Source organism: Cucurbita maxima, unplaced genomic scaffold (assembly GCF_002738345.1).
Source record: "Cucurbita maxima cultivar Rimu unplaced genomic scaffold, Cmax_1.0 Cma_Scf00016, whole genome shotgun sequence".
Taxonomy (NCBI): domain Eukaryota; kingdom Viridiplantae; phylum Streptophyta; class Magnoliopsida; order Cucurbitales; family Cucurbitaceae; genus Cucurbita; species Cucurbita maxima.
The window spans coordinates 2,216,612-2,231,636 of record NW_019272032.1 but is presented as its reverse complement, the minus strand read 5'-3'; the positions used below and the strand labels follow the sequence as shown (position 1 = coordinate 2,231,636).

The window sequence follows — 15,025 nt, the reverse complement described above, 5'->3', positions numbered from 1 at the left end:
GACAGTGCCTTTTCGGTCGCTACTTGCCACTGCCAAAGGTATGCTCGATTATGGTCGATTTATTATCACATCATGTTCAAGTAACCTAAAAGTACTTGGAAAAAGGCTACATACACTTGAGATTCCTTCTGATTTGAGTGCTTTAAAAGCATTTTTAGAAGTGTAAAACCAAGTACCAAAAGTGATAGATTGCTGAGCACAATGAAAACACTCAAACACTTTTGATAAGGAGGCACTTTTGAGTAAAATTAAACATCTGATTTGTTATTGTGGCAATTGTGTAAATACCGAAAACATCAAAACCAACTTCACCACCTCATGAACCACCAAGCCATTCAAGGCAAGCTAAAACAGAGCACATTTTTATCCCATCATAAACAAAAGCTTAAAAAGTGTCTATGTTTGTATTTCCTTTCCAATCAATTGGGTAGTTTAAACTCTTATATCCCATGTTACCGTATGAATGTAGTTGATCTATGCCTTCCCTTTCAGTTGATTGGTGAGTTGAGACCCTCTTGAGAAGACAATGAATAAAGAGGTTGGTGATGTCTCTTAGAAGGGAACTGAGGCAGTTTTGATTTTCTCGTAGCCATGGATGGCTCACCGATACGTCGTAGAGTCTGCTTGGCGTAGAGTGTTTGAAAAAATGGTGAAACTTTCTCCTTCAACTTGAGGATCAAAATAAAGAGGAGCCTGAAAGTAACTAGAATGACTAACACAGCTGCTAAATCCCACCATTTGGAGTGATGAGCTTGATATCCTAGCAACATTTCAAGGATCACTTCTCCTTTTACTTTAGGACCTCCACCAATTTTAGAGTCGACCTCCAACCCTATCAAGTCATTCTTGTACGCTCCCTGCATTTGAATGGAACAATCCCAAATCTTATAATATACTTATTTCTCTCCAAATAAGTGTTGTTTTGCTAACAGAGCTAGAAGTACCTGTAAACCCCAGGCGCCATAGTTGATGTATGATATTGGGTAACGCCAGAACACCTTGGGAAGATCAGGCACAAACCTAAAGTAACCAGAAGTCATCATCATGATTCCCTGCACAGATCACAGTTAAGCCATTTTCACTTGTTTCGAAGCCTCTGAACCATTATGATTTGTCATTCATTAAAAGGAACAAAAAGTAAAGTTTTTAAGAGATTTTGTTTCGAAGTGTTTATGAAAAGATGAAATAGTAATGGTCGTCTTACAATGTAACCAGCTCCAATAATGACACCCATCATAAAGTTGGGAACCAAGGAAGCAATAATCATCATGGCGCTTTCTACAACTGCAATGGAGCTCAGCAGGTCAAGGCAGATGTAGACGTAACGAGAGAACTCGGTTTCAAATTTGACCATGTAGAATACTATGGTTGCAGAAGCAACAGACATGAGAGCTAAGAATGGGAATGAAGACAGAAAATTTGATAACGTGTATACAACAATCCCATAATGCCCGTTCAGCCTTTCCTTATGAAATACCTGTTTCACAAAATCATGTATTCAAATATGAAAGAAGTTTGTAATAACACATAGATATTGTTCTTTTTGAGCTTTCACTTCTACGCTTCTCCTCAAGGTTTTAAAATGCGTCTACTAGGGAGAAGTTTTTACACCTTTGTAAGAAATGTTTTGTTCCCCTCCTCAACCGATGTGAGATCTCACAATCCACCCCCTTGAGGGACCATCATTCTCATTGGCACACCACCTAATGTCTGACTCTGATATCAATTGTAACAGTCTAAGCCTACTACTAGCAGATATTGTTCTTTTTGGCCTTTCACTTATGGGTTTCCTTTCAAGGTTTTAAAACGCGTCTACTAGAGAGAGGTTTCTACACCCTTATAAGGAATACTTCGTTTCCCTCTCCAACCGATATGACGGGATCTCACAATCCACTCCTATTGGGGGACCAATGTCCTCGTTGGTACATCGCCGAGTGTCTGGCTCTAATATCATTTGTAACAGTTCAAACCCACCACTGGCAGATATTGTCTCTTTGGGCTTTCACTTGTGGGCTTTCACTTGTGGGCTTCCCCTCAATGTTTTAAAACACGTTTACTAGGGAGAGGTTTCCACACCCTTATAAGGAATGCTTCATTCCACTCTCACAAGGTTGTGCCCAACATTTCTTCAATCTATTGCTCGTGGCAGCAACAATTTCAATTCCAATTTCCTTTCTTGCCCAATTTATTTAACCCAGTGCTTCTTGTTCTACACAAGTTTCTAATGGGCATTAAGCTATTCAATGAGTTCCATAAAACTATACAAAAGGCTGTGAAATTTTGGAACAAAACATGGAGGTAATCTATACCTTCATCTCTTCAATGAACGATGGAAAGCCTCCAATGGACATGAAAGTCATGAATCCAGAAACAAATGCAGCACAAGATGCCCTTGCAAAGATATCAACATAGCTTGTACCAACATGCATGAATATTGTGCCCACACATATAGATAATAGTATGTAGACAATAATTCTTATCCAGTAGTAGCCCAAATCTCTGGACATGTTCACCGTTGATCTTCTAGTCAATGTTGAGAGTTGCTTCCACCATTTAGCACGGTTTCCACATTTCTTAATAGTCATAGAAGGTCCTTCCTGCATCAAAACTACAACTAGTAAGATCGTTGTTTGAATTTAAAGCATTATGTTAAATGGAATGTTCATAAACTGTTGGCTTACCATTTCTGATATCTCTCTCATCCTAGTTTTCATTTTGGCTTCCTGCTCTGAGCATCTGTATTTCTCAACTAGTCTTGCTTTCATCTCTGCCGTTGAAAACTTAGATAAAGGGTCTACTGGTTTTTGGTTTTCCTGAAGCAATAGAACAGAAAATGGTAAATCCGAAAGTTTAGCATATGATAGCAGAAAAAAATGAGTATTCTTTCTGGTGTGTGCGATTTTAAGCTTGTTAGATTTGATATCATATCGTGAAGTGCATAACAATCACTCATTTATATGTAGCTATGAAATAGTCAAACTTATCAACTTATGAAGATAGATGTGAGATCCCACGTTAGTTGGAGAGGAGAATGAAACATTTTTTATAAGGGTGTGAAAATCTCTCTCTAGCAGACATGTTTTAAAATCGTAAGTAGTTAGTAGCTTGGAGGCACTTACTCTTTGAGAAATCATTAAAGCCATATTGACTGCGTCGAAGTCTGAATTAATACAGCGAAGGAAGTGATCAGAAGGGTTTCTTTGCCTTGGACATGGAAATCCTGCTTCAGCAAAGAACTGCAAAACCAGAAACATATTTAGTTTATGAGATTTTCTCAGTTGGATTCTGCTTGAAAGTGTTCTACAGTGATCTTAGAATATGTTTTAAAACATTCATCAGCTGTTAATTTAATCTTTACCTGAGCTGCCATTTTTGATTCTCCAAAGTAAACAGCTTGGCCTCCTGAAAGAAGAAAAAGGTCATCAAATAAAGCAAAAACCTCGCTGCTGGGCTGATGGATCGAAGAGATGACAGTTCTTCCATCATGAGCAATGCTTCTAAGAGCTTGAACAACGAAGAAAGCAGCAGCGCTGTCGAGGCCGCTGGTTGGTTCATCAAGGAACAACAGGCTTGGTCTGGTGAGGATTTCCAATGCAATGCCTAATCTTTTCCTTTCGCCCCCACTGATGCCTCTTAAATGCCAGTTTCCAACGATCCTCTCAGCACAATCTTGGAGACCCATTTCCAATATCGTTCCTTCCACTATATCATTTACTTCTTCTTTGGTCATAGAACTTGGAAGCCTCAAATTGGCTGAATATGATATGGTTTCTCTTACTGTCAGAGTCCCCAACATTGTATCCTCTTGGGTCACATAGGCCTGAAATTTTGGAGAAAATTAAAAAAATAACAATCAAAAGCTCATACTTGGTTGATGAACTGCATATTAATACTAACCACAATGCCGTAATCTAGCCTTCTTTTCTTTCCGTTCAGAAGAATATTTCCTGTCAAGACTGCATTTTGTGCCAATCGCCCTGCAAAAATAAAGTTGGTCTTTCAAATTAAGCCTTTGAATAACTCAATCTTATATTACTCTTGAATTTTCGTAAACATTTCAAAAAAACTATTAGAACTAAAATTTATTACAACGTTAGAAAGATATAGACGTAATGATGACTTGAAACAACGTGACAGTGGCTAGGATGCTTATCTTGGTTAAATCTAAAAGAACCATGTTTCGACATATTAATTTTTCTTTCAACATTTTGGTATTTCTACTTTTGAAATATTAATGAAATATCGTCAGACAGAATATGAATAATTTTTATATAAGGGCAAAGTTTGAAGGGTATAATTTATTTATTTATAATTTAGCCTATTTACAACTACCCCTTTATGAAAATTAAGATCAAAGTTTCATATAGTATTTTTATGGGTAAAGTACTACATAGATGGTCCTGTCTGTCATAGCTCTGAATCTGATACTTAAAAAAGAAATGAGTTGTGCCCACCCACAAAGCCAATAGATAGATGACAAGTTTGGTTGAGAGATGAGAGATTGAACCCAAATCGCATTGCTTTTTCCTACACATTTAATGTCTGAAAACATCTATATCGCTACGCACTGAAACCAAAGTGTATTGAATAAATTGCTCAAATTTTGGAAAAGAAGGCAAACAAGGGAATATAGCTTAGCACGAAAGCAACAAAAAGTGGGTCAAATATTAAATATTCATGTGATGCCATGCGGCTTTAATTACCCACTGGGTTTGTTGGTTTCTATTCAAATTTCAAGTTTTTTCTATTCAGGGTTTAAGAAACATTGTTGATCACAAGTTCTTTCTCTAGTAATCTATGGTTTAAAAACATTGTTGATGACAAGTTTCTACGATAATTTTGGATGAAACTAACCCAACTTTCTGAGAACTGAGAATGGAATAATTGAACAAAATCAAAGTGATTGAAAAGGTCTCTTTTAGGTTATGTTAGTTCTAGTTGAACAAAATCAAGCCTAGATAAATGGGTTGTTCTTGTTTCTAAATCATGATATAAGTTTCAAGGCCACAGAATATGCAGAAGAAGAAGAAGAACAGAAAAGAAAAAGGAAAACAGAGAGCTTAAAGAGACAAAGAGGAAAAGGGAGAGAACCTGCTAAGGAGTCGAGAAGGGTGGATTTCCCAGAGCCAGAAGGACCCATAATGGCCATGATTCTTCCAGGCTCAGCATAGCCATTGAGACCATCAAGCAAGAGTCTTCTACTCTGTCCATTCCAGAGATTTGGAACCATAACAGTCAGATTTTCCCAAACCAAATACATAGCAGCAGCAGCAATGGCGGCAGCCTCCCCATACTTCCCTTTTCTTCCTTCTACTCTCTTTGCCGCCTCCTCCACAGAGCATCTCCCATCTGCCCTCTCCTCCTCAATCTCCATGAATGTCTGTCTCTCACACTTCCCACACCCTCCTCCTCCTGATCTTCAGCATTTATAGTGTGTTCTTTCTACAACTTTTGTGTGTTTTCTCTTGATGTTCAGCTGTGTGTGTGGTAAGTGCAACTGAATGGTTTAGAAACAGTTGAAAACAATTTAAAGTATTTATGACCTGGCAAAGGCTTATATCAGAAAACCCATCAAACTTATTGTTGCTTAGGTTCTAATGGTTTAACATTACATTTGTTATCAGAAAAAGGAAAGTTCAAACTGTACGAGCCATCAATACGCATGTGCTTCAACATTTAATTCTATATACCGGTTACGAAGATTTGAACCTCTAATCTTAAGGATATGCACGAGTATGTGTGCTAATTATATATCTAATGTGGTCATAAAGAGTTCTATATGATCAAGCAGTATCTCAAGTTTCTGAATATTTGTGTCTGAGTTTTCTTGTTTTTGAACAAACAACTCCTGCAACCTCATTTAGTATATTCAAGATATCATCAGCTCTCTTTCTAATATGTGGCAAGGTGGGTGGGTGGGTGAGAGTTAATAGCAAGGGACAGTTTCCTTCCTCAGCCAAGCTATGGTTGGATGGCTTTGAGTGTTAAAAGAGTAGAAAGTTGACAAAGGAATAGAGCACAGTAAATACCTCACCAAACCCAACCATCAATCGCTATAAAAAGGAAGAAATAGTGACAGAGTTGCTAACATTTATGGGTCAATTATGCATTTCTGCAGTTCTTCATCTACAAGCCTATATGGAGATGTGAGTAACGGTTCATATCACTACTCATTCATGTACCGCCCAACTAAATATCTACCATTTGTAATGTTCCATTTCTCTGTTTATCACAGGAAGCTTTGAACCCTTTTCCTCTCTTTAAGGCAAAAGGTTCCATTTCTCTGAAGTTTCAGAAGAATTCACAGCGTGAGGTCTTAATCTATTCCTTCCATCTTTATTGTTCTGCTATGTTATAAAAACCAGCAGTAAGTCTGTAAAACAATGAAGAAAAATACAAGAACATACATCAGGGCTTCTCAGATTAGGAATAATCATAAATCTTATCTTAGATGTGCTCAGAAGCAGTTTCCAATCTTACACAGAGGCAGGCTAAGACATTCAAAACTGATGAAAAATATAGATTTTAAGTTCAATCAATAAAAGAAAAAATAAATTTATTACAAAGTATGAACAATGTAAATCGTATGAAATTCTATATATTTACTATCTCCTTCTTTTCCTTTCCTTGACATATGGATCTGTAGCTACTTACATACCTCTTATTAGTTACATTGTTATAGGTACATGCTTTCCAAGTTATTGTCCTTGGAGCTTCTTAGTTGAGAGGAGAGTTGAGACCTTCTTGAGAAGAGAGTGAGTGAAGAGGCTGGTGCCTCTTAGAGGTAATAGAAGGCGGTATTGTCCTGAAGGAAGGTCTCCTCTGAAGGTGTTGCAAAGTTTTCTTTGTGAACATTGTCCGCAGCAATGGCGTAGCTCTTTCCTTGAATTTCAATACAACAAAGAAGAGAATTCGGTAAAGAAGAACAAGGAACATGAGAGCTGTTAAGTCCCACCATTTGGAATGGTTTATTGGAATCCCATACATGTTGGTGATTACATACTCGCCACTCAACTTTGGCATGCCAGGTATCAATGGGTTGAACTCAAGCCCAATCAAGTCATTTTTGTAGGCACCCTGCATAATGAACTTAGATACTCAGTTAAATCATAATTGAACCATCAATGGAAGATATGAGAAGCCTAGCAAGATGATACCTGTAGTGCCCAAGAGCCATAGCTGAGATACGAGATAGGATACCGCCAAAATGGCTTCGGAAGGTCGGGCAATAATCGGAAGAAGCCAGAGGTCATCATCATGATACCCTGAAAGGAAAATAGAAACCAAGAAAGTTATGTACGTTGAGATGCAAAACATGAAATATGAAGAAGATGGTACCGAATCCATAATGTTATTGTGTTCTTACAATGACTCCAGCGCCTGTTATAATTCCCATAAGAAAGTTTGGAACCAATGAAGCCACAACCATCATCAATCCTTCTATAACAGAAATGCAGCCAAAAATATTGAGGCAGAAGAACATGTAGCGGGAGAACTCTGGGCGATACTTCACCATGTAGAAGGTGATAGTCCCAGAAGCGACTGAAATCAAAACCAAAAATGGGAAAGAAGAGAGGAAGTTTGACAATATAAACACTGTAACTCCATAGTACCCATTGAGCCTTTCTCGGTAGAACATCTGCAGAAGAATGAAACTGAAACTTCAATATACTAAAAGAAACGCCAAGCTCAAGCTTATGGAGATTTTTTTACCTTCATTTCCTCAATGAAAGATGGAAAGCCCCCTATAGTCATGAATGTCATAAAGCCAGTTATGAATCCACCGCAGGCTCCTCGAGCCAAGATTGCAGTGTAACTTGTTCCAACATCGAAGTAGATGGTACCAACACATAAGGAGACTATCACATAGATAATTATCCTTAGCCAATAGTATCCCACGTCCCTACTCATATTCACAAATGATCGACGGGTCAATGTTGAGAGCTGCTTCAACCAACTAGCTTTATCTCCTTTTTCCTTCTCTACTTCAAGTCCCTCCTGAAGAAGATGAAACTATTCATACAATTTGTTCCAAACAATTGCTGGTTCATGTACTTCAAGCTCCTACGATTTCTAGTAGGGTGATATATTGTAGGCTTTTGATGACTTGAGGACTAGATGTAATAGATATTGTTCTCTTTTAGCCTTTTCCTTTCAGGCTTCCTCTCACGGTTTTTAAAACGCGTCTTCTAGGGAGAGGTTTTCACATCCTTATAAAGAATGTTTCGTTCTCCTTCCCAACCGATGTGGAATCTCACAATCTACCCCACAATGATTGGAAAGAGAAACGAGTGTCAGCGAGGACGCTAGGTTTTGAAAGTGAGTGAATTGTGAGATCCCACATCGATTGGAGAGGGGAACGAGTGCCGAGGATGCTAGGCTCTGAAGGGGGGTGGATTGTGAGATCCCACATTAATTGGAGAGGGGAACAAGTACCATCGAAGACGCTGGCCCGAATGAGGGTGATTGTAAGATTCCATATTAGTTTGGGAGGAGAACGAAACATTCTTTATAAGTGTGTAGAAACCTCTCCCTAGTAGACGCGTTTTAAAAAACTTGAGGGGAAGCCCGAACGGAAAAGCCGAAAAATGACAATATTTGCTAGCGGTGAGCCTAGGCTGTTACACTAGAGGTATCAAAACGATACTTACAATGGTGGATATTTCTCGAATTCTTGCCTTCACCCTACTTGCGTACTTCGAGCTCCTATATTTTTCAACAAGCGTTGACTTAATTTGGGCTGTTTCCAAATTCATGAAAGGGTCGGATGATTCCGGGATGTCCTACAATTTCGAAGTCATGAACAAAGGTACAAATGAACAAACCATACAACATCAAAAAGTGGAAATTCAATCCACCAGAGGTTTGTTGAACTCAGCTACAATTCAAAACGCCTTACTCGAATACTTAGAGACCCCTTGAGTGTCGCAGTAACGATATCGAAATCCGAGTTTATGCAACGAAGAAAATGATCAGATGGATTCCTTCTACTAGGACATGGAAAATTAGCTTCAGCAAAGAACTACAAAACAGATAACAAGTACTGTAGCATTACATCAAACAGTTGATAGGCATAAAACTGCAACCTCAAAGCGCATACCTGAATAGCCATTTTAGCTTCCCCAAAGTACACAGCCTCACCTCCAGAGAGCAAAAAAAGGTCATCAAAGAGAGCAAAAACCTCACTACTCGGCTGATGAATTGAAGAAACAACAGTCCGTCCATCGTGAGCCACATTTCTTAGAGATTGAATGACGAAGAACGCCGAGGCACTGTCGAGGCCGCTGGTGGGTTCATCAAGAAAAAGCAAACGAGGTCGCGTGAGGATTTCAACAGCAATACTCAATCTCTTCTTTTCCCCTCCACTGATCCCTCGAAGATGCCAGTTCCCAATCATTCGATCGGCACAATCTTGAAGACCCATTTCCAAAATGGTTGCCTGGACGATGTTATCAACCTCATCTTTGGTCGTAGAACTCGGAAGCCGCAGCTGGGCTGAGTAGCTAATGGTTTCTCTCACAGTCAGAGTTCCCAATAATATATCTTCTTGGGTCACATACGCCTGCAAATTAAGAAGGAAATCATGAATTTCTTGGTTGATACATGGTGGAGTTTGATCTTCAAGAAAGAGAGAGAGTTTGTGTTTACAATGTCGCCATATCCGAACTTCCTCTTCTTTCCATTGAGAAAAATGTTTCCAGTCATTACCACATTCTTGGAGAGTCTTCCTGATTCATAAACGAACCCACAAATATTAATTTTTTTACAATTGATGTCTTAAACATTGATCTTTCTCTTACAGATTCATTGGCAGAAAATTTCTCCAAAATAATAGTGGAGGTTGCTTCTGAATTAAACTCCATTGATTCTTTATATCAATTCTTTTGGGGTTCAATTAGGAGTCTTGTAAAATCAAATCTCATTAAGGATGATTTATAAAGATTAAGGATAATAATACTGTTCCTAAATTTACTCGAAAACATTTAATGTAAACTAATTTTTTTTCTATTAAGGTTATTATTAAATATTTTTTTTAAACAAAATATAAAATTCATAAATATATATATATATTTTTGGAACTTTTTTTGCTATATAGTTTCTAAAATTTGACTTTGTTCTTTTAAAACATAGACAAAAAGTGAATGATAAAGCAAGAAAGCATAGACGAAGTATATTATATAAAAATAAAAGCAATAATAATAATAATAAATAAATAAATAATAATACTCCTACATAACTTATTTCAATTTAGCCATCAATGTTTTTTAAATTATAATCTTATTCAATTTTCTTCCACTTACTTTTTTATTAGAAATTTTTGTTATAATTGAAACTTTTATAATATCAAGAACAAAAACAGTCTTTGTAAATTATAAATAAATGTCCACGCCAAAATTAAGAAAAATAAATAAATATATATATATATATATATATTAGTGTGAAATTACATTTAGTGCTTACTGTTGACTGCTGAAATTAATATATATCACTTAAGAAAAGGTTAATTCAAATATTAATATATATATATATATATATATATATTTTTTTTTTTTTTTTAATTTCAATAAAATAATATTGTAGAGAGAGAAGCGAGACCTGCGAGAGTATCAAGAAGGGTGGATTTGCCGGAGCCGGAAGGGCCCATAATGGCCATGATCCGGCCGGGCTCGGCGTAGCCACGGAGGCCATTGAGGAGTCTTTTGGTGGGCCCATCTCGGAAATTCGGAAGCACCACCGTGAGATCCTCCCACACAAGGTAAGTCCCTCGCTGTTCTCCCCGTCTCTGCCCCTCGGTGGCGGCGGCGGCGGCATGGCTGTGGGTTCCTCCGTCGTCCTCAATTTCCATGGGGATCAATGAGGCAGAGAAGAATGGAGGATAGGGAGAAAGAGGGAGATATATGGAAGAGGATAATAATTTACATTTATTATTATTATTATTATTATAAAAAATAAATTAATTTATGAAATTTACATATTTTTATCATTTATTATTGGGTTTTAAATGAATCCACAACTAACTACAACTGCTGCTCTATAAATGCACCCACAAATGGAGGTGCACACCAGATTAATGATGAGAGAGAAAATACAAATAAATTAAAATGGGATATTTAATGAAGAACCTCTTAAATTTAATTTCCTTTTTTTTTATTTCTACAATTTAATTTGTTAAACAGNGAAAAACTTCTTGCACCCTAAAAAAAAAAAAAAAAAAAAAAAAAAAAAAAAAAAAAAAAAAAAAAACATGTTTTTTTTTTTTTAATGAATTATTATTATTATTATTCTTATATATTTTAACTCTTAATAGGAGAGTGAAATTTTCCCTTAAATTTCAAAAGAAGGTTTATTATTATATATAAATTGTGGAATATCACAAATAATTCCAAATATGAAAAAAAAATCAAATTATTTGTAAATATAATTTTATATTTTAACGATCAAATATTTTAGTTAATAGAAATTCAAATTTTTCAGGCAAAAAAAAAAAAAAATTATAATAACTCAATTAACTTATTAGGTAGGCAAATCATTAATAACTGAAATAGACAGGTTTGAAATCTTTGAAACATCATGTTTAAGTGTGATAAAAGTTTCAATTTAAGAGCTCAATTTTATTAATTTATAATATTCTTTTGACATTTTCTATCAAAGAAATACCTAAATGTCCACTAAAAGAAATTTGTGGTTACCATTGACAGATTGTTCTCACTCCCCTTCAAATATCCATTAAAAAAATTATAAAATTAAAATAATAAATAAAGTTTTAAAATAATAAATAAAGTTTTAAAAGAAATTATCAAGGCAATTACTTCAACCTTATAATTATTTTTCTTGAATAAATATTTTTTCTATAGTTTAAAATTTATCAAATAAAATAAAACTTATATCATAATAAACTTTATAATTTTGATTCATATCAACAATAGTTGATAACCCATTTAAACACATCAATCAATACATAAATAATTTCAATTGACTTTAACGATTTAAATTAATCTCTTAAAAATATCATTTTTTTTACGGTAATAAATGTAGAAGATAAAATTTGAACTTCTAACTAGAATAAATATCTTCTGATTATCGTCGACCTTATTAATATTATATTAAAGGTTTGAATATAGTTGATAAACAGCCAACCATATACTTATAAAGAAGTCTTTATTATTGAAAGAAAAAAATGGCTGGCTTTCTTTCTCAATTAATGAAAATAAATTTCAACTAATTTGATTAGCTCTAAATTTTAATTCCACACTCTAGAAAGTTATTTTGGCCACGTTGCAATTTAATTAATTCACTCGTTGCAAATTTAAAACCTAATTCGATGGTACCAAATGGATAGGATATACTCAGACACGTGGTTCGTTCATTTTTTCAGCTTAAAAATATGTGGGGTAAGAGGTTTGAATCTCTAACCTCGAGAACAAATATTTTATTTTATATTTTAAAATTTTAGACATAAGAAGTAGAGTCAAGGGGGACAAGTAAGTAGGGCTTTTGTTTTTGTTTTTTTTTTTTTTTTATTGTTAAGTTTTCTTTTTCTCTTTATTATTGAAAAGGAGTGAGGTTGAAAATATATCTCTTACGATTCAAAATTTATTTTATTTTAGCTTTAAAAAATTAATATAATAGTTTGAATAAATTTCAACGTGACATTATAATAATGAAAAATATTTTTGTCACCTTTAATATATATATATATATATGTTTAGTTCCATTAACATCGATTTAAGTTTTAACCCTGTTTATAAAATAAACAAAATTTTATGGTATATTTATTTAACGTGTAAATTAATTTATGTGACTTCAATACATGAATATAATGAAACCAAAATAATTATGTTTTTTTTTTTTACATTAAATAATTAAAAGAAATATTTTGTAAGTTGAATAATAAAATAAAAATAATTTTGGAAAGAAAAACAACAATTAAGCGGAATATTACAATATTGTTTTACGTTATTAGGAAAATATATCGGGCCAGGGCCATGGGTGTGCAATCAGAACCGTGGGCTTTGGTATGTTGATGGGCCGATATTTGGGCTTTTGAAACATACTCTAAGTGGACCTAATGGGTCGTCAAGGCCCATTATCTGTTTTGTCTTTCGGCTAGAATGCTCTTTACTTCCGCCGTTGGATCCAATGTGGGCGTTGGAAGAGATGAGTTCGATCAGATCGTTCGTTTCCAGAGAAGAAGCGGGTTATCGGTGGCAAGGATTTGTGTTCATCGTCGTCAGCTTCGTTTTCCTTCTGCTATTTCTCTATGCCGCGATCATTTCTAAGCTTCTTTCGCCTTCGGACAATGCCTTCTTATCTGCTATTCAGAACGACTGGTAAGTTTTTCTGTTGATTTTGGAGAATTCCTTTATTTGTGATGTGGAAACATGGAATTTGGAAGGCTTTGAAATGATTCCGGTGTTCAGTTAGAAAAAACAGGATTCGAAATTCAATCTTAATCTCATTTTAATTGGTTGAATTGAAGAAAACAAATTGAACAAAACTTGATCTGCGAGAACGCGATTGAGAGATGAAGGATTGTGGAAGATTGAGAGGTAGATAGGAACGAGTATAAATGGTAGGGAGAAGAAAGAAAAAGGTGGGGGATGGTAGTGGATGAAGAACGGATACGTCTTTTAGGTCATTCATATGATGTTATACATATTAGGAAATGAGTATGTATGAATCTGAATGTTAGCATGCCTTTGAAGCAAGCCAATTACTTGTTCATAGAGTATTTTAATGAAATTTGATTTGGTGATAGTGCCTTTAATCTCTTGAGAAGATTGCTTAAATCAAAACTATTACAATTTCAAGGGAAGTAATATGATAACAACGAGACCTCTATTTGTAATGTATTTCCTGTTCTTTACTAGGTATTACTGTCTCCTGGTGCCCTTGACATTACCTATCCTCTATGCTGCCGTTTATTTCCATTGGCTCAGCATGAAACTATTCAAGCATGCTTGAAAGTGGTCAGCTAATGAACTATCCAACCAAGTTGAGTGTCTCAGTTTGATTAAATTACAATGTGATGTGTTCCGAGCTTCCGTAGCCGAGATGATCGAGGATGTACTTGTATTCTACCGGAGGCTGTATATCGTGCAAGAGAATTCGATATCGGCGGGTCTTATCATAGTAAAATCTGTTCATTTTGGTTGAATGATGAGAACATGAGATATTCAAACTAAGCTGAAAGGCCAAAGAGTGGTTTAAACTCACATTGAATGACTTGGTGAATGCATCTAAGCACAAGCTTTATGACCTAAGGTGAGCATCTCCAAAGACAATCTAGGGAAGACCAACTTGGGTTGTGGTTGGCGAGGAGATACTTGATTCTTGAAAATTGCTTCATTGTTGGACATGCCACTTTTGGTAATGCTTTGATATATACCAAAATTTGTCCATTTTGTTATCAAAGGTGCTCGAGTCTAGAGCTCTACCACCGTTTTTTTTTTTAATTGAACGAAAATTATAGTTGATCCATTTTTAAAGTTAAATAATATATGAACGAACCAATTAAAAAAAACTTTTCATTGCTATGATACTAAGTGTCTTATTCATTCAACTGTTCCTAGACTTAAAGCCATCCTCATGTTAAAGGAATTTAGGTTATTTAAGTAATTTAGGAATAAAAAGTTATTTTTTTCTCTAAAGAAATATATTGAAAATGATAAGGAAATATTGGTGATTGTGAAACCATATTTCTTCTCATATATCCAAATATACATACATACTGATAAGACCACATTACCAGGCATTGATAAAAATAAAATAATTATAATGCTTAATTTGATCAACAATTTTGCAGAAGTTGAAGCAGAAAGTTGGGAGACAGATTAAAGTAGGAAGTAACAAATAAGATGAGCAGTAATACTATCTTCAATTTGATATATGGAAATATCCCAAGAAAATGACCAATAGAAGATTGTAGAGTTCATTAAGTAAACGCTTATAGGTTCACACAAAGCATTTATTTTTTGTGCACACTTGGTTTCTTTTCGTTTTTTTTTTTTTTTTTTTTTTTTTT

General features: G+C 35.2%; 2 protein-coding genes and 2 long non-coding RNA genes across 4 annotated transcripts in view; 2 read left to right on the top strand and 2 right to left on the bottom strand.

Moving 5' to 3' along the window:
• Window positions 1–173: 173 nt before the first annotated feature.
• LOC111490710 (ABC transporter G family member 15-like) lies at window positions 174–5,482 on the bottom strand. The gene is made up of 9 exons (XM_023139265.1): window positions 5,092–5,482; window positions 3,898–3,977; window positions 3,359–3,820; window positions 3,120–3,236; window positions 2,682–2,813; window positions 2,310–2,597; window positions 1,205–1,477; window positions 945–1,052; window positions 174–857 (listed from the first exon to the last, which is right to left on the bottom strand). The coding sequence occupies exons 1-9, from the start codon at window positions 5,372–5,374 to the stop codon at window positions 489–491; spliced, it is 2,112 nt and encodes a 703-aa protein (XP_022995033.1). The 5' UTR covers window positions 5,375–5,482; the 3' UTR covers window positions 174–488.
• The window catches only part of LOC111490795, a 12,306-nt gene continuing 611 nt past the window's right edge, over window positions 3,331–15,025 (top strand). The window contains exons 1-2 of the long non-coding RNA XR_002719621.1: window positions 3,331–3,341; window positions 12,352–12,355. This is a non-coding gene — a long non-coding RNA (uncharacterized LOC111490795). The remainder of the gene's footprint in view (window positions 3,342–12,351; window positions 12,356–15,025) is intronic.
• Window positions 6,583–10,846, bottom strand: LOC111490711 (ABC transporter G family member 15-like). The gene is made up of 9 exons (XM_023139266.1): window positions 10,597–10,846; window positions 9,649–9,728; window positions 9,101–9,562; window positions 8,900–9,022; window positions 8,652–8,783; window positions 7,714–7,998; window positions 7,367–7,639; window positions 7,158–7,265; window positions 6,583–7,077 (listed from the first exon to the last, which is right to left on the bottom strand). Exons 1-9 carry the CDS (start codon window positions 10,844–10,846, stop codon window positions 6,718–6,720), a joined length of 2,073 nt encoding a protein of 690 aa, XP_022995034.1. The 3' UTR covers window positions 6,583–6,717.
• Window positions 13,109–14,421, top strand: LOC111490792. Its single transcript, XR_002719617.1, has 2 exons — window positions 13,109–13,331; window positions 13,872–14,421. It is a non-coding gene; the product is annotated as an uncharacterized LOC111490792 (long non-coding RNA).

What these genes read in the sequence shown, in the direction of transcription:
- LOC111490710 (XM_023139265.1), bottom strand. Translation starts at nt 5,374, where the DNA reads ATGGAGATTGAGGAGGAGAGGGCAGATGGGAGATGCTCTGTGGAGGAG. An exon ending in GGCTAGATTACGGCATTGTG is followed by an intron (nt 3,821 to 3,897) that starts GTTAGTATTAAT and finishes CCAAAATTTCAG; the next exon opens with GCCTATGTGACCCAAGAGGA. An exon ending in AATCAAAAATGGCAGCTCAG is followed by an intron (nt 3,237 to 3,358) that starts GTAAAGATTAAA and finishes CTGGTTTTGCAG; the next exon opens with TTCTTTGCTGAAGCAGGATT.
- LOC111490711 (XM_023139266.1), bottom strand. Translation starts at nt 10,846, where the DNA reads ATGGAAATTGAGGACGACGGAGGAACCCACAGCCATGCCGCCGCCGCC. An exon ending in AGGGGTCTCTAAGTATTCGA is followed by an intron (nt 8,784 to 8,899) that starts GTAAGGCGTTTT and finishes TCGAAATTGTAG; the next exon opens with GACATCCCGGAATCATCCGA. An exon ending in TAACAGGCGCTGGAGTCATT is followed by an intron (nt 7,266 to 7,366) that starts GTAAGAACACAA and finishes TTTTCCTTTCAG; the next exon opens with GGTATCATGATGATGACCTC.